This window comes from Melanostigma gelatinosum (genome assembly GCF_949748355.1).
Source record: "Melanostigma gelatinosum genome assembly, chromosome: 16".
Lineage (NCBI taxonomy): Eukaryota > Metazoa > Chordata > Actinopteri > Perciformes > Zoarcidae > Melanostigma > Melanostigma gelatinosum.
The window spans coordinates 12,042,252-12,065,842 of NC_136649.1; the positions used below are offsets into that span (position 1 = coordinate 12,042,252).

The 23,591-nt window shown below is 41.6% G+C and overlaps 1 protein-coding gene across 2 annotated transcripts; it reads right to left on the reverse strand.

The window, feature by feature from the left end:
- Nucleotides 1-1,599: 1,599 nt before the first annotated feature.
- crlf1a (cytokine receptor-like factor 1a) lies at nt 1,600-15,976 on the reverse strand. 2 transcript variants are annotated; one of them, XM_079286209.1, is made up of 9 exons: nt 15,616-15,976; nt 11,887-12,165; nt 10,707-10,836; nt 9,656-9,825; nt 5,033-5,190; nt 3,832-3,906; nt 3,635-3,728; nt 2,526-2,710; nt 1,600-2,395 (listed from the first exon to the last, which is right to left on the reverse strand). In XM_079286209.1, exons 1-9 carry the CDS (start codon nt 15,686-15,688, stop codon nt 2,372-2,374), a joined length of 1,188 nt encoding a protein of 395 aa, XP_079142335.1. In that variant the 5' UTR covers nt 15,689-15,976; the 3' UTR covers nt 1,600-2,371. The 2 variants fall into 2 exon arrangements, with proteins under 2 accessions (XP_079142335.1, XP_079142336.1); XM_079286210.1 differs by having other exon boundaries at nt 2,522-2,710.
- Between the last annotated feature and the right edge of the window lie 7,615 nt (nt 15,977-23,591).

Consider the following 23,591-nt stretch of genomic DNA (forward strand, 5'->3'; position numbering starts at 1 on the left):
CAGTGAGACGATGCAGGAAGCATTGCCTCGTTGTTGTTGTTGTTGTTGTTGTTGTTGTTGTTGTTGTGGGACTGGGATCCAGATGCAGCCTAGATTCATTAGGGAAGGCATTGGTCAAATATGTCAGAGATTTTTTTATTGCCCTCCCCAAGGTTTGCAGTCCTGATTGTTTGTTTTTCTTTTAGTTAGTAGTCAGCATTCATATGAGTCCAATGGGAATTGTTGGAAAGTAAGGCCATGCACCAAGGAAGAACTAACTAGATGTAGGTGCAGACAGCTCCACCGTGTGGACAGCTTTTTATGTTTGTCCTCCTAAATGCTAAATTATGAGGCGTAGATGCTTTTCTTCACTGAGAATGTTTATCAAGACACTTTTTTTTGCACCTTCAAGAAATTTCAATAACATAACCTTTTCCATTCTTCTCTGGTTGCTAAAACTAAGCTTGGCCATGGTTCTTAAACACATGAAGAACTATACTTCCAAGGAGCATGGAAGAGTGAAAAAGTCTCAAGAGGTCATATGATGAGCCGGGTGAAGGCCACAAGCTGAAACGCGTTGGTATCACAATTAAGTTGTTCTTTACTTTCGAAGTGTTGGTGGAGTTTTGAGTGTTCTTGATGACTGAGCATGTTCACGTCTCACTTTGTGTGCTTTAAAGCCGATCTGGAACCAGCCGCAGCTTAGGGGGAGAAACCCCAGGTGAAAAGGGTTTAAAAAAAAAGAATGAACCTTTCCCTGGAGGTTCAAAACCCGTGTTTCATTTTGTTGATATCTTAGACTCAAAGGATTTTGCAGAGGGTACTTATTCATATCTCTTATTATCACTCCCTAAAACAGACGTAAAAAAAAAAGATTGCCATGTTTTTAGGAAAAAAGAAATTCTATAAATCAGGTTATGAATGATATATGAACAAACTCATCTGTAAAAAAAACTTTAGGAATGAAACTACAACATTGGTGTATGTAAGTGCTACTGGCTGCTTTCTGGCTCACAGTGTAGTCGAACACGTCCTTCAAAGGTATGGATTGTAAACTTCCATACATTTTGAAGACACTATAGGCGAATATAGGGTAAAAGAAAAAACACCGAATAAATATCACCACGAAACTTCCCCATTTAATTATTCTATTTTAAATAAAATTTTATTTTTTGTATTACAAGTTTTCTGAAATTGTATGTTTTAAAATGCAAATGAGGCTTATCTTAAGTGTTAAAGTAGTTAATAAATCTATAGATGCAGCGTGCAGTCAAATCTCATATCCACACTCGATAAAGAGTTAATAAACAACACACAACTGATTTCTGAGCAAACATTTCATCTTCCACTGATAGTATCACACAATGTATTGCATGCATTCTGCTTATTGTGGTGGCAATATGGAGAGAAAATGAAATTCTGTTCCATATTATGACGTGTTCTTTTTGTCCTTACGTGGCCATTTTATAAATATTTCAGCTCAGACAATCGGAACCAGAGTCTGTACAGAAGGACATGTGTCGATCAGTAAGTTATACTCTGTGGAGCAATGGGAACATATGCATATTGTTGTATTATAGTGTCTGCTGTAGCGTGCACCCAACTCATTTCCAAACTCTGTTTCTGACAACATCTTTATACAACAACATTAGAGATCGATAACAACTTCAGTCATTGATACTTCTTTACTAACTAAACATAACTTAAGACATAAAACATAACTTTATACAGATTTAAATATGCTGGTACAATTCAGTACAAAAATAAAGGCAGTGAAACGTCTCCAGACACAAACACCATCACGTCATCAGTCACATACTGTCGCTCAGAAACACATGAATGCTGGGTGAACCAGTTTGGCACTTATATGACAAAGCATGACTTAGAAATACTGTATGATCATTCTGTACTTTTTCTTTTTTTCGTCAGGGCAACAGTGAAAACTTGGATTTGGAGTATCCGTGGATGCTGAACTGCCACTAGATGGTGCTTTGGATCCACAGGAGAAACTCAACAAAAGGTCACACAATACTTTCAGATGATCGGGCAACACTTTTAGTTAGTTTGAATCTGTTTTGATCACCTTTGAGCACATTTAGAGTTATTCATGCTACAACCTTCCTTTGAGAAAGCAGAGTAGTCCACATGGTCTCTTTGTTGATGATGATACCAGGATCAGTTGCACCTTTTCAGACAGAAGAAAGGTTCTCATGTTGCCTAGAAAAATTCAACAGTTCATGTCCTCTCACGCGGCCACGGCTGGTATTTGCACAAAATGTCCAGAGCAAAATGTCTTATAATTCCCATATACGAATACAATCTCTCTATCTCACTCACACACACACACACACACACACATATACTTGTTTTCTGCTTGTAAAAGCAGCGTGTGCTAGGATTTATCCCCTTGGAGAACCTAAATTAAAAAGACAAAATCTGTTACAAATCAGGTTGAATAAAAAACAAAACAGTTTTGACTTTAAGTGCGTATCGGCGTGTGTGCGATTTGATTTGTGTGTCCGCCTGCATTGGTGATGCTTACCTACCTGGTTGCGAACTTTGTGGGATTTCTGCATCAGCACTCGCCACTGGTCGTACAGCTTCATGGACATGCTGCTGCAGCCGTAGGCGTGTTTCCGCACCCAGCCGAAGAACTGCTTCAGCTCCCTGCGAAGGGTGGAGTTGGAGTCCCCGCTGGACTTTGAGTCGCAGGAGCCCGAAATCAGCCGCTCTGCACGAAGGGAAGAGAAGAAGGGAAGAGGGAGGATGAGACGAGAGTAAGACCGGCTTTGGCGTTCTGTAATGAAACGTCTCACAGAGCGGCAGCGATGGTATTTCAGTCACTTAAAACGTACTTAGTTGCATTCCTCCACTGCAGAGCACAGTTATTACAGTAATTATAGTTAAAGCAAAGAAGAAGAAGTGAGAAATGACTCAAGATGTGTAGTGCGTGCCAGTGTAGAGCCATGAAAAGTTCAGGCAGTGAATTCACACAGTAAGTGATAGGACCTCTCTTTCTGTCTGGTACCGTTGCCAAAATTCATTTGGAAGTTCTGGGAAAGCCTTCACGTTTTTTACAACCCACGTTTTGTTTTCAAAGTCATGGCCATCATTCCAATAAGTTATTATGATACTATTTTACTCTGCAATTTCATTGTTAAATCTTGTGAGGCAACAACAGCAGTTGGCCACAGCTTTACAACATCCAGTGAATCTGACGGCACAAATGAAGGTGTGTTTGTCTTTTATCAGCTCATTGTCAAGATCTTTGTGTTGCAACTAAAGCTTTACATGCGCAAAGTCTGCTTAAACTTTTTAATGTTTGGTTTGGCAATATTATCATTTGGTTTTGCTATGATTTTTGATTTGATTTGACTGATGCATCTGCCATAAATAAAAGATCAATACAATACAATACAGGCTGGAAGAAGAGTAGAGAAGTGTAATACAACTCCATTCTTCTTCTACCAGGCTTCTTCCAGCAGTCGGACAGAGCTGTGGGACTTGTGTTGCGCCGTGATATGAAGCAAGTTTTAGTGGCACAAATTGCCCCTTAAAATGTATCGAAATGACCTCAAAACGGAGATCAACAGCAGGCAAATGCCTTCTTAGTAGTCCTGTGTGTGTGTGTGTGTGTGTTTGAGTGTGTGCTCACCACTGTGGGGTGTGGATGCAGCAGTAGGATGGCTCCACTCGCTCCAGATCCCAGCTTTGCGAGAGCCGTAGATGCCCACAGGGTTACAGCGAACCTGGAGAAGATGCAACAGTATGAACACGGACCAAATCCCATGTACACTTGCATACACTCCAACACACACACACACACACACACACAACCAGACCATACCGTACCTGGACAAAATACACTGTTCCAGGTCTCAGTCCAGCCAATCTACAAGATGTCTGATTCCCAACGTCATCCATCACCTACAGGAGAAAGAAAAAAGACTCAAACACAGAAGAGTTGGAGGTCTGACCGCAGTATTAAATACTAATGTGCGTGAACTTAAACACAGGGCAGAGTCAAGATGTAGAAAACACAACCACAAACCCCGAACAGACCTGAGCATGCATGCACACCACATTGTTTAGTGACTCCTGATCAGCATGTTTATGAAAATGTTTTAACGTAGCCGTGCCTGCTGGGTAAAAACCTGCTCTCTATTACTTATTACAGAGCTGGATATGCTGAGAAACGCACACAGGAGCATGTACTCGAAAACCGTACAAGACAGCAAAAGTAAAGACAGAAAAGATGGAGGGAAAGAGACGCCCACACACTGCAGTTAATAATCGTGTCTAATAGTCCCCACTTTCTCTCTCTGGCATTCCGTCTGTAAACACTTGTTAAGAACGACTGCAACAGAAAGCAGAACCTGGAAATTACAGGCATCAGAGGGCTAATGATGTGACGTGGGGAAGCCAAATCGGCAGACGTTACCGCTGAGCGTCTTTACAGCCATATTGAAGGCATTAACAGCTGAGATGTATCCCTCCATTCCTCAGCATGACCTCATGATTAGGGCCGGTTCAGAGGGAAAACGGCGTTTTGTTTTCACCACCAATCTTAAACCCTCGGATTTAAGTCTCCTCTCTCTTCCTTCGAAAACGCTCTCATCCCTCCGCCGCCTCTCTCCACTCCTTCTTTTCTTTTTCCACTTTGCGAGCAAAGACTTGCTTATATTACATCTGTGTAATTCCCCCTTAATTACTGGAGAATCTTCCCTCGTACCCACAGGACTCAAATGATTCCTGGGAAACGCCATCGGCACGGCTGAAGGTTTTACACTGTATTTTTCATTCATTAAAAGTTTGAACGGAGGGATACACAGTGGCTCTGGCCGGTGTTTTTCTCCTGATCAAAACCTGACTTCTCGATTTATGGCTGATGAAAGTTTCTGAACTGTTAACCCATCTGGCAGTGGAGGCCTCAATCAGACTAGATTAGGGGTGATTACAGCATTAGGATGAGAAACAGCTGCAGTGATATATCTGTTTGTGTGTGAGAGACAAAGAGAACAGATTTATGTCTTTATAACTCCTTGTCTTATACCTTCCAGTCTTGGCTGTCCTCCAGTCTGTAGCGGATCTGGTATTTGGCCTGAAACAGGAAGTCTTTGAGAGCAGGCGGAGCCTCCCAGCGAACACTCAGCTGGTCCTCTAACTGACCGACACGACTGACGGTCACACCTGACGGAGGGTCCGTGGTCACTGGAGGAAGAGGAGACGGAGGAGGTTATCAAGTAAGAAGATCTCATCAAGAGCAGAAAATATGTCCAAAAACCATACCAGTTCTAACTTAACAAATCTCTGAAAATAGTGAAAAATGGCCGTTATAATTTCCTACAGCCGATGGTCTTTAAATGTCTTCAGCAGTTTAAAACCAAAAGACATTCAGTTTGTTATCACAAAGATGAGCATCGGATCCTCACGTTGGAGGCTGAAGCCAGCAAATATTTGGATTTATTTCTTGAAAAAATGACCACAATGATTATTTGATTATCAAAATAGTTGACGATTTATTAGTTGACGATTTATTTTATAGTCTGTTGACTGATCAATTAATCGTCTAATTGATTCAAGTGACATATGGGAAATGTTGAATATTAGTAAATATTCAAAGAAAAGGTCTAGATAAATGAGCCGGATATGGAATATTTGGGGATGTATCACAGTTAAAAAATGTCTCTTCCTGTTGACGTCTTTGTATTACTTTTAAAGAATACAGTCAAAACAATGTACTTTACAGCAAAATGGTATATTTCTGCATTCAGACAAGAACTAATAATCTTTAAAGCAGCATTACTTGCTTTCTTTGGCCACTCCGGGGCCTTGTGACCATTTGAAGTTGCTACGGTGAAGATGTTAGCAAACCGATTTACACACAGAGCAACATTACGAGTTGTGTCTCTGGCCACCTGACGAATGTAGGTCAAACATCTTTTTTAGCTCTTTTTAGCCAATATCTTCAATCACACCTGATTGAAATACCTGTCTCTTTATCTGCTAAATACTCCGCTATGTTCACCAGCTAGTGTACAGATTTGTAATAGAGATAGAAGCTGCTGTTGGAAATGAGGGTGACACGAGCGCTGAGAGTGAACCAGAGCAGTAAAGTTGCGAGCTGGAAAACCAAAACTGAGCTAAAGGACGCTGATGCGAGCCGAGGGCAACTGTAGAGTCACATGTAGACCATTAATCCATTGTTCATACAAAACCATTGATTACAGCAGAAAATGAAAGATGAAAGCAAAAATGACTTTTAAAAAGAGTTGTTGTATGCGTTGCTAACCAACCGGCTGGATTTCTATTTATTTTTGAGAGGAACTGTTTGTGACTATAATGTTATAATCAGCGCAATATCTCAAACGCACAAACAATGATTTCATGCGAGGAACAAACTCTTTTATTTATTACATCCATTAACAAGTATATTTCTATCCTAAAGACCTAATGATGCACTTCTGGTGGACAGATGGCGCAGATGATCATTTTAGCCAAGAATTTATAGCTTAGGGGCTTTTTCTACATTACAGCTTACGTTTGCAGGGTCAAGAAATGCACTTAATTCAAATCTAAAGCAGTAGTAGTGATGTCTTTGTGTGCAACCGCTCATTGGAGGATTGTTCAGCATCGGTGGAGGTTTGTGGTCTCTGAGCCTTACAGTTTCTGAAGAGTTGACTTGTGTGAACTGGAAGAGGCCTTCTTCATCTGACAACGATTATCTTTTTCGACAAACAAACGTGCTGACAGACCATTATTTTAACTTTGCCCGCGTTTTGTTTTGGGCTTTTAAGATTGTTTCAATATCAACTGCAGTCACTTTTCATAATGTCATCCCTCGGCGATAAACAAACAAGACGAGCCCGGGGGAGAGAAGAAGATGGGAAAGATTCAGTGGAGGGGAAAATCAAAGTGGGAGTCGACACAAGAGTTTTGGAGGATTCGTTTATTGTCCCCAGTGTTCAAAGGAACAAGAGAGTTTCTGTTAACTGCTGCAGACGTGTCAGTTTGTACTCATGGGTGATTTTAAAAGTGTAAATATAATGGTAGCACGCACAGTCACCCGTCTGAGATTGTTTTTTATTTTTAACACAAAAGTGGAGTAAAAGTTTTAAAGCCTTGGTTAAACAGTAAGAGTGGTTTTGAAGTGGACACACTAATCGCCCAAACCAATGACACGTATCGGACAGAAATGCTGATATGGTTTTCAGTATTCCTGTGCTCACAGCAATTCAGCTAAACAAGTGTTTAACGGACTTTCTTTGCTCCATGTTTTGCCTCTCAGGCTACAAAGAGGCTGCTGCCCTCCCCTCTGATTGGTGGATGTTTGGACGAAGCATAAGATCTGCTGGCAAATACTCAGGTCTGGAAAAAAAATACTTCAAAATATTTTACAGAAAAGATTAAATAGAATAAATATTGCCCGAATTATGCATTCACTTTTAAGACAGGTAATATACATTTTATTTCACATAAAATGTTTCTATTTGACTACCATTCATTTGGAGAGCCTGCCTGTGGGTTTCATACTAATGTCTTGTTTGCTTGATGATTGTAAATATGAATGGCATTCAGATCATTCATTTTGAGATGACAACATATTTTATGACATCATTCTGTTTTGTTTTTTCCAGACAATTATTCCGTTGTCACAAGAAAAGCCAAGATATCTGAAGATCATAAGATAATTAACTTCGTATTTAAGAGAAAATCTTTTAAATGGTATTTTTAATGAGGAATAAAGTTATTTGTCCGCTGATAAAAAAAAAGGAACTGTGTAGTTCCGACATACATTATGTGCATTTGGCCTTAAAAGTCAAAGAGACATGTCAAATTGCAGATTGTTAACATCTATTGTGTCATCCCTCAACATGTCCTCATCTCAGACTCAAGACACCAACACAAGTTGCCTCTCGTCTCTCGGTTCAGAGGGCTCCCCGTGACTGAGGAATGCAGCAAAAAACTATAGGTGTGTCCACCTCGCCTTCATAACTGATTGGACAAGACCGTAGACGCGAGTGACTCATAGCAGCCCCACGCAGGTGTGGTTGCTGTGTTTTATGACCTGCCACTGTTGTGGAAACTGCTTGCGTGAAAAGAATGGCCGGGGCAACCCGAGCGAAACAAAACTCCCACACACACACACACACACACACACACACACACACACACACACGCACAAGTCCAGAAACCGCCTACACCACCTCTGTCTGCCTCTCTGTTTCTATACAGTTACCAGGCCCTGCCCTGCCCTCGGGGTGTGTCAACAGGTGTGTGTGTGCGTGCATACATTCGGTAACGGAAAAGGGATTACAGTTTGATAGACGCTCGTTTCCTCGCTGGTGACGTGTTCACCTCTGAAACTCTGTGTGGGTTTTCCTCTCGGTACAATTACCCGGAACCGTTAGGAGCGTGTTGAACCAGGTGAAGAGCTCCAAGCTAATCAGGTTGTATTATTTCAGGTCCAAGTCTTAAAGCCTCAAAGCCCAAACTCCTTTCGGCCTCGGGGGTCTGCAGCCGGCTCGGAGACGGGATTAGGTTCGAGGATCAGTCTGGAACATTCCGATGCCACATAAAAGGGGGTTAGCGAGGGTTTTCTGTACGCGTGTCCAGTGAGCATGCGTAAAGAGAAAATGAGCTCATCAAACGAGAGGGCGCTTTCATTCGTCACACACACACACACACGCCTACGCCTGTCCAGGTGTGTGCATGCATGTGTGTGTATGAGAGTGTGTGTGTGTCTTTTTTAGGGAATAATGAGATAAGAGAAGAATTTTTATCTTGTTGTCCATTTGCTTGAACCGCACTAAGCCAGGCAACGGACCACATAGCAAAGCTTTAAAAGGGAACACCGCTCATCCTATCAGTGTAAAGCTGGATGACTGCCTGTGAACAACTTGCTCCAAACAGACAGAAGCCACAGAAATCCAGCCACTCTTTGAGCAGCTTTAAGGTTATTCAACCTTTTATTTTATTCCACACATCCTTTGAAGACTTTTGGGATCCTTACTAGTGTTGCTGTGCAAACTTAGAGTCACTGCTACTGTCCAAGAAAATGTCTGGCAAATACCGGTGACCACAAATTGTTATTACAGCATTATTTTCATGACTGATCAAGCAAGACACAGCTTAATAATCTGCAGAGGTGCCAGTAGGCATATTCCTTTTATGTTTTGTCCACATCCTTCCCTCTGCTTTAAGTCTCAATGCTCAGCTAAGATAATTGCCTCTGAGACATGAGCGTGATATCAATCCTCTCATCAGCCGGCTAACATCATGTTTGCCTGGACTAGTTAAAAACAAGAGCCTGTTCCGTAAAGAGTTTTAGTTTTTCCTTTCATTTCCTTTCATTTGCAAAATCACTTCGATTATTTGCTGATATTCTTTACCCCATTTCCTGTTGCATTGATACTGTGAGCTCTTGTTTACTTGTATTGTGTTAAGTGGAACCAAAGACTAGCAACCACTATGAGGATGGCAAGAGGAGGAATAAATCACAAAATCTCTCACAGACTGAACTGTTCACGAGTCGTAGACGTGTGTGATTGTTCGTTTTTTTCAGGCCTACGGGCCTCGTATCCACTGTTATTTATTATAGCCTGAGGGCTCATTGTCACTGGGATCTAAGCTCTTGAAAAAAGGGGGTCGAAAGTTCACTCCTTCTCACACTCACCCACGTCTAGGATGTCGAGGGTGATGACATCGGAGGTAGCCCGGCCCAGCTGGTTGGAGGCCTCCACCCAGATCTCGTAGGGCGTGAAGAGGTGCAGGTCCCGCGTGATGCTGCAGTAGTAAGGTTGCGTATGAGTGTAATCCTCACACTCCTTCTCCTTGCCATACCACCTGGGAGGAAAACAAAATAGACTGAAATAACTCAGGACAGCGAAACAGTTCCCATTAATAATGCATGTGATAGAGAATTTATTACATAATGTGTTGCCAGTGAAGAGTTTATCCGTCACAAGTGGTTTTATTGGGTCCTTATTTACACTAATGTGACTGCAGTTGGCACGCCTGCGGCCCCTGCACGCCTGTCAAGTCGTTTCCCTTTTGCTGCTTTTAAATTGCTGATTTAACTTTTAAAATATGCGAACAGAGCTTACAACCCATATGAAGCTTCATTTTCAAAATGTAGCGTTCCCTGCTGAAAAACCCCCTTTTCCTAATTCTCATGAAATGTGACTTTTGTACGCATGAAGGTTTTAACCCTCTGGCAACCACTGCTGTTATTATTCTTCACGTAAGATCTGCCAAAGAGATATGGTATTTTGTCTGTTTCAAGCTCCGATTGTTTCTGTTTTTTTTTTTTTTTAACATGTCTAATGTGAGTAAGAACATTTGCAATAGTCTCTCGTTCAGACATTTTACACAAAAATCTGGGCAAACCTCACACAAATTCCAGCAAAAACTAACTAAGCGGATTTTGTGTCCTCAATACATTCTGAATGACGGAACAAAAAGTCCCAAGGAAACGTAAAGTAAAATCGCTTTTTACCAAGATTTGGTCTTACTTTACCCGGATCTGATCTTATTCTACCCAGATCTGGTCTCATTCTGATCTTGTCCTATTTTACCCAGAATCTGGTCTGATTCTAAAAGATGAACTTGATTACTGAAATACTATGAGTGGGCTTGTTTTTCTTTTGAGTTTCAGATACAGTGAACTGAATGACTTGTCACGTGGCTATTTTCTGCAGTGTAGCTGTAAGTGTGTGCGTTAATACCTGAGTTTGTACTTGAGAGTGTACTGTGTGCTGATGTTAGTCTCTCCTTTTCCTCCGGGGGCCCAGCTGCAAGTCAGGTCTTTGGTGTTCCTGGACCAGCAGGTCAGATCGACCGGCTTCTCTGGAGGCACTGGGGCAGAAAGAGGAACAGGTGGAAAGACGAAGAGAAAGGGGGAAGAAAACGCACATGAGAGACAAAAGAGAGCAGTGCAGAGACAAAGAGGTGGAGGGAAGATGGAGGTTCATAGAGGGTACAAAGTTACCTCCAGCCATTACTTCAGCCCCTTCCTCCTGCGTGTAATTCACCCACAAGTGATGTTCCTCACAAATTGGTGTGTTTTTCTCTTAATTGGTGTGAGTGTGTGTGTGTCTGTGTGCGTGCTGTCTGATTCGGTCAGACTCCGGATCCCTGCCAACATTCCTCGTCTCTCAGAACACGGGGTGCTCAACACCAGCGTCGCACAGAGATTAGGATCCTGACTGCTTCTCCTCTGATCGTGTACTCCTGTCTTTGAGAGGACCATTTTTAGAGTGAGGCTGCTCCTTACTTCTACAAAGGGCTGTTGGAGAGTTAATGGATGGTTCCAGTTTATTATTGCGACTCACTTGCATTGCTTCAGTCAATATTTCCATTGGTAATAACAGGTAACTAACTCTAAGTGCGCATAAACGTCCCAGAATGTCAAACTATTTCTAAAAGATAAGGATTGACCCTGGAGAAAATAAGTTTATAATAGGGCATCACACAAGATCACCCAATATAGTTCACTGTAAACCATTTAGGGGCTATGCAATGCATTATGTAAATGCTGGTCCTCATACGTATGGAAATACAAACATGTGTCTTTGTGAAGTTCTCTTATGACCCATGACCTGTGAGTAATGGACCACACAGGTCATAGAGGCCTCTCACTGGTCTCAAGGCAGGAATACTAAAGATAAAATACAGCATCTAGTGCCGTTTCCTTTTCCCTCCTCTCACTCCTGTTCGACCATAAATTACCCTTTTAACAGGAGTTAACAGCGAAGCACAGACAAAACGCAGACACATATTCCTCAGAGCAATGTCGGCCAGACGAATATACGAACAAAATGACAAAAGAAGAAAATGTGGACTTCTACATGATTGAAACCAAGCGTATAATCCTACTACTATAAAACTACTATAACTTTGACTTACTGCCGACGTAGAGGCAGGAGCCAGCCAAGATGTGTCCTTTGTGGTTGTGACAGACCAGGTTGTCGCCGGACGTCTGCCTGGAGGCGTTGAGTCCGGCCAGCGTCACGCTGAGGTTGGTCGGGCTCAGCACTCTGTACAGGGATCTGGGCAGCTGTTGACCGTTGAGCGTCCAGAACAGAGAGCTGGCGTGGACGCCGAGGTCAGGGTGGACCCAGCAGCTGGCGGTCAGTTTGGACCCCATGCGAAGGACGGGGTCCTGGGGGTATATTACTGCTACATCTGGAGGAGATGGATGTCACAGGAAGACGGTTGATGACACGTAAAGATCGGTTTACTCGTCAATTCTACTCAGCATGTGAAAGCAACTGCATGAAGTCTAAAAACATGACGTCACCGTGATGTCATCAGGGTTGTGAGTTAGAGTTAAAACTTCAAATATTGGACTGAAAAGCTACACTGCACACTGGAGGGGTGGTGTTTGAAAGATGCAGGAGTTTACCAGACATAGAGGGTCTGATAAAAGATCATAACTACACAGTTGCTGAATATGTGAGAAATAGTGGAAAACCCTGGGACAGGCCGAAAAAAAAAGATTCTAATAATGTAAAGCAAGCACTATTTAAGGGGTTTCTTTTGTAAAGACGATAGCTGTTTTAAATCTGTTTTCAGTTTGTTACTTTTGCGATTTTGTTTTGACTCTGTTAAGTATTTTATAATTTCTGCTGTTTTTCATCAGCTCTTGGCGAAGCTTGTTCCCCTCACTGGGCTTATTTGGGTCTTGCTGTTTGCTTATTTGTCTGTGGTCTTACATTTCTGATCAAACAGTTGGTAAGCTCGAAAGGAAAGTTGCTCCATAAATAAATGCTGTTGCTTTTTATCATTTCTCTAATTGTACAGCTAAATGTTAAATGAAAACTAAACAAATGGAAAACTGCAATATATAATATATATATATGTATAGTGAGAGAAACAAATTTTTCGGAGGAACTTGAACGCTCTACAGTACTTAGAGACGCTTTTTATAATATTTGTGAAAGTTTTAACTTCTGCGTCTGTGTGATGAGTGACTGAATTGTGTTTGTATATTTATTCTTTCTTGCAAGAGCAGCTCACAAGATTCAGAGAGTTTATTTTTTCTGATACAAGGAACAAAACAAAGAAAAGTTGCCCACCTAAGTAGAAGGCATTATGAAAACAACTTAAGATGATTTCTTTGCAGAAATGACTGAGCAGTGAGTGAGTGAGTGCCTCATCACTTTGTCAGACCACTACAAATCTGCGCCTGGGGGCCAAATCTATTCACCTAACGCTGACAGACATCGTGTGGTCCTTTATGGAGGAGCCGCCCTTTGAAGCAGTTCATTCAACTGTAACTCCACACCTATATCAATATCACAACTCCAGCTTTGACACAACACTTCCACACATCTATGCACGAATACAAACAAACACATGCACAGAGGGCGGATTGTCTTTGTCACCGGATACGGCGGATTCAAAGGGCGCCGTGATTAGCCAATAATGTGCTGATCCGGCTGAATAACAATCAGTGTTTATGTATTCCAGGCGCTGAGGACGCGACGCTGCCCCGGAGCGGGGTGTGAAGCCCCCTTACACCCCGTCCTCCACAGTTCAAACACTAGACTAGACACAATTACTGCTGTTTATTGTCTCTGCTTGACACGCTCACTGGAGGAAATAGCTTGTCAAATATTATTTGTTTGGAGAGACTGAGGGTGCTTGAAGCACAGCTCTGATCAGGGGGCCGTGGATGAGTTTAACTCTGCGATGCTGGATGGAGAGGGCGAGGGACGTTTTTTGTTTCAGCGAGTGTTCTCCAAAGACATTTATGACAGATTTTAAGTCTTTGGTGGACTGAAAACACTTTTCTTTAGGCTGTCGGTCTTCCAATGCATGTGACATCCTCTCCTCTTTCTGAAGAATTGACTCTCCTCTCATTCATGCAACAGTTCAAAGAAAGCCTGTACTTTCCTCTGTCTGTTGTACAATATAGACGTACATGTGGAGTATTTGGAGGGGCCAGTGTGGACGAGCCAAGACGAAGAAGTCACGCAACATTTAGTGACAATGAGCCGTGAAAACGCCACCTGAAAGGAGACGGAGGAGACAGCGTCGGATGTTTTTCCAAAGAATGTATAACTATAAAGCTGACATTTGAGGTATTTAACTGATGCTCGTATCTGTAGAGAGGAGAGATTATTTGGTCTTCAGTCAAATCAAATTAGGCCAAGTACAGGCAGGATTAACGGGACATGTACTGTGAGATATTAGAATGTACTTTCAGGTTAAAAAGCTGATTTTGTGTGATTTTGTGTGTTTCAGAGTCAAACATAATCGATCATATCCAATATAAATACCTCTTTATATGCTAACAGTACATGTAAACTCAAACTTTATGGGATTATGAGCTGCGCTAAAAACTAATTATATGTTGGGAAGAAAATTCCACATTTAAACTGTTTTATTTCAGTGGCATCTGTCAACCACAGCTCTCTGAGTGAAAGGGAAGCGCCCTCCATTATTACAGTGAATAAAACAGTAATGACCAATTAAGCCATGTAATAAACAGCAGGGCAGCTTATGATCAAGGCCCATTGTCTTCTATACGCCCCAACTATACTTTCTTTTATTAGCACCTTTGAAACAGGATGAATAACAGGAGATCCTCTCTGAGGAGCTGCTCTTTGCCAGTGAGCTCACCATAAAAACTAATCCAGCCACTTAACGGGGGGAAGCGGACATAACTTTGATTTATTTACGTTACTGTGCATTAAGCCGCCGGTTAACATTCTCCAAAACCCAAATGATGTCACTGTTTTGTTGCGGTCCGTAAAGCCCCCCTGCTCTCCATGTGTTAAAGGAATCATGGCCTGACTTGTTGAAATTCAGCCTCCTGGGAGATGAGTTCTCTCTGCAGGGATACAGCCGATACACTTCAGCAGGAGCACATCAATAACAGGAGGTGTCAAAGTGGACAAAGTGGCATTTGTCCATTTGAATGTGTGTCCAGGAATCAACCAGAGTGGATCCAAGCAAGTGAGCCCTTATTATGTAAGAATATATTGAGTTGATTTGCATTGGAAACACATTTCAAAAACAGTGTTACCCGATACACTGTGATTCGTATGTGTTCCTATATGGGATTTACATATTTGATCCTCTAATAGAAACCATAGAGTTAAAGGAGCCTTGAAGTGTTTTTAATCTTCTTTAATATATAATATTCCTATAATGATATTATCAGGGTTTGAACTTTTAATGCAACGTTAGCACTGACTTACATCCTTTTAAAACAGTAAATCTATCCCACGTGATATTACTATGATATTATTGTCAAGGCTTAGTGTTTGCGTTGAATATCACCCTTCTAAAACAACACATATTCTTTATCCCCCATTGATATCCAAACTATGTTCCTAAAATATCCCTATCACGGCTTGTAGTTGTCTGTTTGCATTGACTAACACCCCCACAGCATATTGTACTATTATGAAAACCCATGTTTGCATCTGCTTTATCTTCTAAAATCACGCATACCAGAAGAGGACAACGTCACACCGAGCTGTTTACAGACAGACCTCTGGGTGACACCGGGATACAACTGATCTTAGTGGACCAAAAAGGGCAGCCCTGTACCCAAACCAAAAACCAGTCCCCCAGCCCAAGACCGTGACTTTGCGCATCGATGGACATCTGTGTGCAACTTACGTGTGGACAAGGACAGCACGCCGGGAGTGTGCAGCATGAGGAAAACCAAGCAGATATCCAAGAGGGCTTTCATTTTCCCCCCCTGGTTCGTTTGGTCTCTCTTTCTTGATTCCTCGTCCTCGTGTTGTTGTGATGTCGCCTTTTTTTTTTCTTCCCTGGATAGAAATTACGCACAGTGGGGAAAGAGGAAAAACAGCACGGGTTCAAAAGCTCAACGCTCCGGATTAGGAAAAGGAGCGCACTAGAAAAAGTGTGACCCGGTGGAAAAAGTCACCCTCTGAGAAGCCATAAGGCCAACACGTCCTCAGTAAAGACTAAACGAGTGAGTATACCGCGTCCCGTTTGCAGTCTTTCCCCTTCTTAATGCTTCCTGCAGCTAAATCATACACAAGTTCATACTTTTGTTAAGCCCCTCCTCTCTTTCTCTCTCTTCCCACACAGTCGCCAGTCATTTCCCCCTCTTTCCGTCCTTTCCCTGCTCTTTTTTTCTAACCTCTCCCTCTTCAGTGATGGGTAGGGGAGTCAGAGCCATTCACTTTCACTGAATCACTCTGTATCTGTTACTTTCCATGCCCCAGGTCTCTGCTATACAGTGTTTCACCACAACAGACTGTTGAGTCATTGAGAGTTGCAAGAAAAGAAATCCTAAAGTGTCTTTTTTTTTTTTTAAATCAATTGTATCTCTTTTTCCATGAAGAGTGTGATACAGATCACTGATATTTTCAGATTTTTTTTTTTTTTTTAAATCCACCAAAGTTTAAGTGGGATTCAGTTTCTGTCGGACGATTTACAAACATTTAAGCAATATGTTGAAGAGGAAATAACACATTCCTCCCCCTACAAATGAAAAGGTGAATGAATAAGCAATTAAATGCTTTCTTGCTCTTCTCAACGCACTCTGGAGCTTTGCAGCTTCAGCCTTACTTGGTCTGGTACGACCAGTAGCCTCTGGTGGCAGTTGGTTGCTTATGCGTGTTCTGTGTGACGCTTGTCTACTTGTGCTACTATAGTCCACTATTTTTTAACATTTAGCATTATCTTGTATTTGTGACTTTTTGGGGCCGGTTTCACAAAAACAGACTTCATGTCAAACATAAGACGTCTACATTCATCTGTTGCACGTAGCTGTTCACATGTCTTCTCTGCGGTATATTTGTGACGGGTTACTGCCGTGTCCAAAAACTCTTTCCCTCAGAATACCATAGAAACATGGCTCTTAGTTCAGCCTCAGGGTCAAGTGACGAACTTTGTAGGTTTAAATTAAGTTAAATTACATTTGTACAAATGTGCGTATAACTTTAAATAATCTCAGAGCTAAATTAAAACTGGTCAAACTCTACGGGTCTCAAACATGGCCGCTGTCCAACAAAAGTTATATTGTAGCTTTAAAGTGGAAATTGGCTTGAGACAAAGTTAACCTCTTTCAATGTAATATTTCACCCTGTGGTTCATTCTAAGGGATCAATGTTGCGTCAATAAAAATAATTGGTTTCTCTTTCTTTACAAACAAACAATAGCGTCACTATGACGTGTTCCTATTGTAGTGAAAATGTCACGATTGCTAAATAGACACTGACTAAGCATGAATCAAAACAGGAAACCCACAAACTGCGTGTCTTGCTGCTGATGTATTTAATATTTATTGAACGTGACCTTTCGTCAACTATGTAAACAAGCATCCCAACAGTCCCATTTATACACAAAGATGCTGATTATCCAACAGGTCTCTTCTACAGCAGACATTTTGAGTCATCATTGCAGGAAAAGCCCAGGTGTTACTAACAACATGAATGAGGGCGTTCAAACTGAAGCAACTAAATGGAATGTGCTTTTCCTACTATGACGAGTCAAAATGTCTTCCGTGTCTTTTGGCGCATACAACTTCTTGAAAATGTTGACCATAAAAGCATCTTTCCCTTAAACAAATCGATGGAGTAAGTAACTAATTTTCTCCTCTAGCCTCTGGGTTGATTGAAAAATTAGACTTCCCATCTGAGGAGTGATATAAATACATAATTTGTCAGCCAATCAGCATTGAGCATCCAGTAAATAGTATTCAATAGAAAAACAATGTAAGAAAAGCAACAGGTTTTTTTTCCACAGAAGCTCTTTTTCCACAAAAGAAGAAGAACCGGCACAACCAGGACACTGAAACTGAAGCAACTAAATGGAATCCTGCCATCATTTATTTTGTTATTCATGCATGTGTTTTCCCTACTATGACAAGTCAAAATGAAAACGAGTGAAGAGTTGCGCCCGGGCTTCAGCCTCTCAGACATGCAGCATCTCAGTGGGAGTCCTCTGACGCAGGAAGTCAGAGCACAGATTCTGGAGACAAGCAGAGAGCAGGGAGAGGAAATACTATCACATCAGGTCACATTTGGTTTGACAAATCCACATTTGGGCCTCAGAGTGAGTCTGGAGAACAGAAACTCTCTTCATGTCCATCACCTGAATGGCCGCTGTGACTAATATTTGACTAATGGTGGCCTGAGACACACATAGATTAGTCCCGGTCGTCCGGCCTCTGGTTGGTCCAGCGGTGAGTCAGCAGGAGGACAGGCAGAGCGTGAGGCTAACAGCAATGATGACCTTTGGGTCCCGGCCTACAATGTCCCCCTTTCTCCTCACTCAGAGGGGACTCTTGTTCGAGGGGCAGTTCCCGCTCGTGCCCTGCAGTTACCGTCCAGGAAATGTGAAAAGAATTTCCTGACGGTGTTGTGGCTGCTGTGTCACTTCCCGGTCACCCGGTATTCACAGTGTCACAGTTAGAATAGTTGATTTATGATGCATGGACATCCGTCAACGTCTTCGCCCCGTCTGTGAAAGGGTTGTGTCACTGTCTCAGCTTGTGTGTTTTATGCTGCCGTCGTCCTCCACTTTTATGCCCACACTCACATATTTGACATTGCCTTACACGTAGTCTCTCAGACATGCAAAGACAAACAAATAGACTTGTACATAATGCGTGCCACACAGTCAAACACACACACACACACACAGTGCCATTTAAATACCACATCTTCCAACCAGACAGTCCTTAATCCAAAACACCACAGACAGAGAGCAGAAGACGAAGTGTTGAGAGGCAGTGAAACCCAGTAAAGATGGTGACAAGGACTGAGACGGGGAAAGTCAGAAAGATCAAGAGAGCTCTTAATGCGAGAAGTTAGATGAGGAAGGCTGCTCTGTAATGATGCCAGTCATGTGAGGACAATGGGCGTGTATCTCTTTGGCTGGAACCACAACACGGGAACACAGGCTCAGTGTAAACCAATGGCACATGTTTGACAATATGGGGAGCCGATGAGGCTCCGTCTTAAATGCAGCTTTTTGCCATGCTAGCAGCGCGGCTCCATGTGGAGGGCAATGCCATTCAATAAGTGCATCCGCCATTTTGGTCCACACTGAAATATCTCATCAACTATTGGATGGATGGCAATGAACTTTTGAGCAGCAAATGCAATTCCTAATGTCTTTGGGGATCTCTTGACTTTACCTTTAGCAGCATGACGTGTGTGGCTTTAAATCAGAGACAGAAGTGGACGTAGACACGGTGACGTCACCCAGCGGTTTGTGGACTGCCGTTTTGAGGCTTCGAGTTCGGCACTTTGGCCGTCGCCATCTTGACTTTTTGCAACCAGAAGTGACACGAGAGGGTGGAGCAAATAAAAACTCTGAACAAAACATTTTTTGGCGACCAACATGTTACAATTAACTTTCATGAACTGAAAACATTTTGTGAAGCAGTGAAGGAGTTAAAGTTCTAAGATGAAAACACGGACAATGAACAGACCAGACAACGTCGTGGTAGCAACCTGTCAATCACAAGGTAGCTACGCCTGAAACATACCCTTCTTTATGGTCTATTTTACTCTAAATGAGAGCATAATTTACACAATGAACATCATGCTGTATTGATGAAGGCTTGAAACTAGCGATTGGGACCATACACTCATGTTCACAATGTTTGCTGTGGTAATAAATCAAGTGAGAAGTAAGGTAATTTACTCATAGATTTCCATACAATCAGACTTCTTTTTGCAACCAGAGGAGTCGCCCCCTGCTGGCCATTAGAGAGAATGTAAGTTTAAGGAACTGAAGCGTTCCACATTTAGTGCATGCATTCATCTTCCCCTCAGAATGAATTGTAATAATGTTGATGCCATTACTTTTCATCAAGCTGCACCATCAAGTCACAAGTTCAGTTTGATTAATCTTTTGGCCACAAACGTCTCATCAACCTCAGCTGTGCTTTACTTTTAGTGCTCTTTAGAAAATGTTAGCATGCTAACATGCTAAACTAAGATGGTGAACATGGCAAACATGATACCAGCTAAAAATCAGCATGTTAGCGTTGACATTGTGAGTATGGTAGTATGCTCAAAGCTGTGCCACAGTACAGCCACACAGAGCTGCTAGCATGTCTGTAAATGTATTACAGGATAAATGCAAATTAGGAAAGCATACATCTGATCCAGTATGCTGCTTTTAAAATGATGGCTCATTGGCATCATTTTTTGGCCCTTTGAGTGTGAATTTTGAGAATATTTCTAAAGTCTTGATTTTCAAGATTTATTTTTCTCTGAGAAAAAAAAGAAAAGACGCCAGAGAAGAGAAAAGCAGCAGCTCCACAGAATGGACTGCAACAATTGATATGAGTGATATGTTTTGGATTATTCTCGATGTCTTTATAAGCTTTACAATCTTTACATTGTTACGTTTTTTTGCTAATATTATATTATATTTGCGTGGGCTTCTAAAAGGAAAAACATATTTGTAAACCTTGTCGTTTTTGGTTAATAACGAGAAATAATGAGATTGTTGGGGAAAATATCTGCTCGGAAAATATTCATTTTCTTAACACTTTTTTTTAGCATACTCTTGTGTTTCCGCTGATGGCAAAGATTTAAGAGAGAAACATTTTAAACAAATACTTCTTCAACAAAGTGTGGTGAAACGTAATAGTCATATGCCGTTTTAAATAGTTATTTAATGACATATATGAGTGACTTTGCGTTGTCACACGTATCAATTTGTGAAAAAATGAACACAGGTATGGTACAATATCCAAACCGTCTCCTTAAAGTCTTGATTGAAAGGACTTGTTGGTGTTCTGCTAAGAAACAGCTGTAGACTGGAAAACTCTCAATAGCAAACCAGGGAATAATCAGAGGGATGGATGCAGACGAGACGAGGAAAAAAATGCAGTAGACAGACAAAGACAGGAAAGAAAAGTTTGAGATTGGGTTAGAGATATCAGGAGAGCCAGAAGCCACTGAGACAGAGCTATTTCTGAGAGAGAGCGGGGGCAGATAGAGGAGGGAGACATAGCGAGAGAGAGAGAGAGAGAGAGAGAGAGAGAGGGAGAGAGAGAGAGGGAGAGGGAGAGGGAGTAATCAAGGAGAATCAGGACGTTTCCTCTGTAATACCCACAGGCATCGACTGAGCCCCAGCTTCGCAATCCTCCCTGATTGGAGGGAAGGGTTTGTTTGAAGAGGTCAAGACCATCAGTACCTTGTTAAGGAAAAGTTGTGTCCAGAGGAATGAAGGCTGACTCCTTCCTGAGGAATTCCTCGGGGATACTGTGTGGTATGTGTGTGTGTGTGTGTGAGGAAGACAGAGAGAAAGCACCCGATGCTTGAGAAAGAGACAATGTTTTTGTGTGTGTGTGGAAGAGAGAGAGTGTGTCTGTGTGTTTATAGAGTCACTAAAAAGGAGCGGCGACGGAGGAGAGGTGGAGGAATCAGATTGTGAGTTAAGGAGGTCCCCATCAACCCCCTCCTCACATAGTTTCTAAAGCCAGGATAGCAGCGCTGGCATTCGCTGCAATAATGCATGACAGATGTACATCAACCGTGCTCCCTCTCTATCTCTCTGTCTCCGTCTCTCCCACTCTCTCTCTTTTTCTGCCTCCTCCCATCTGGACCCAATGTGTTGTTGGTGATGGGCATCACGCAGCAAGGCATAAACCTCGATATGAAACTGAGAGAGAGGATTACGGTCTCGTGTGAGGAATCCTCCTGTTCTGGTGGTTGAACAGTGACTCTACAGGCAGTGACGGTGTATTAGAGTTGGCATGGTGTCGATGTTGGCTCCAACACTACCCTTCAATTTTTTTTTACTTCCGTGGATGATATTAAATTACAGGCATGGCCAGCTGACATAGGCAAAAATAAATTGCTGCATAAAGTAGAAACCTAATGGACGGATGCAGCTACTATATGACATTTTTTTAAATGTATTTTTACTGTATAATAATGTTTTTCTGCAGCTTTTTTACATTGTAACATGTAACATTTTGAATTAATATATAAAATGTTTTTATGTAGAAAAACTCAATGATGATCAATCCTTTGTTGATGGGTTTTGTGAAGAATATATATATATGTATGTCCTTATGTTCACTTATATAAAAGGGATAGTCAATCCAACATTCATATTTGTACCTACCTGTAGTGCTATTCATCAATCTAGATTGTTTTGGTGTGAGTTGCCTAGTTTTAGAGATATGAGTCGTAGAGATGTCTGCCTTCTCTTGAAATTAATGAGCCTGCACTCGGCTTGTGGTTCTCAAAGAAAAAAATCCCAAAAAATCCATTTTAAAAACTCAACCAAAACTCTCTCCAGCAACCATGACCCGGTTACTGAAGATAATCCACAGACCTTGGTGTGATGAATGATAGTTCCTGTACATGAAACTGCTCACAACAAGGTAAGAGAAAAAAATATATATTTTAGATTTTGGGTTGAACTGTGCTTTTAAGTGAAGTAATCAAGTCCGATATGCTATATATTTTTTTATTTTTGCCCCATTTAAAAGGAAAATGTGTTAATTTGCTACAATGTGCTACCATTTCTTCAGATCTGAGCTTTTCTGCTTGTCTGTTCCGGGAAAAAATATCAAAGTCCAAACTGAGATATTTTTTTTAACTTCGAGCGTCTCCTTCCAGACCCACAGGAGACATTATACACTGTTGTGCTCCTCGTCAAGAGTGAACTGCATTAACCTCATGTGTAAAATCGGAGGAGTACCGCTTTAACTACAGTGTTTTCCAGTTACTGTGTTCACACAGCAGAGGTCAGCACATCCACAGTTCATTATGTCAACTTCTCTCTCCCCCCCCCTCTCATTATCACACTAACACGAAGGTCAATAAAATCCTGCGGTTCTTCTACCAAACACAACCAGCCTTGATGGAAACCCAGCAGCATTTTCACATCTTTCACCTCTTAATTTAACGTGTGTGCTCAAACAAACATGGTCTTTATTTTGGAGTTAGACATGCATGAGTTGTTTTATGTCGTGTAGTAAAAATCTGACGGCAAAAATCTCTAAACTGTTTTTTTCTCCTTACTACGCTTGTGCTGAGTAAAGTGAGAAATAGGGAAATGAAGAAATAAAGCTGAGGTTTGGTGGAGGAATGCACCGAGGTCTGCGCAAGGAGGAAAGACAGGAAGAGCGATCACTCTGACGGAACAGAAATCTGGACAGCTTTTTGCTGTGTCACCGTGCTGTTGTACTTTGTTTTATTACTTCCTCGTAGCAGTAAATTAACTTGCACAATGCCTCTGCAAGAGAAAAACACACAGGTGGGTTATCTGCAAACAAACAAAGAATCCAAAGAATGGAAACATTTGATTATATTTTTGAGATGCTGTATCAAAGTAAAAAATAAAAATCATCACTTTTAATTCCAGCATTTCTGCTTCTAAAACAGAGCTACACTTTTCTTCACAGTAGATGTAGAGAATATGTCTTCCTGTTTTGTCGAGTGATACTTCTTGCAGTCAGTTTCCAGTGGCAGAATGTGACCAAGTACATTTACTCAAGTACTGTACAATTTGGAAGTATATACACTTTACTTTTATTTGATTTTCAGTTTGTGCTATAGGATCTGAATATATATTTTCCATCACTGTATTTATTATTATTAATAATAATTCTAGTCCACGCCACGTTATACTTGTTCTCC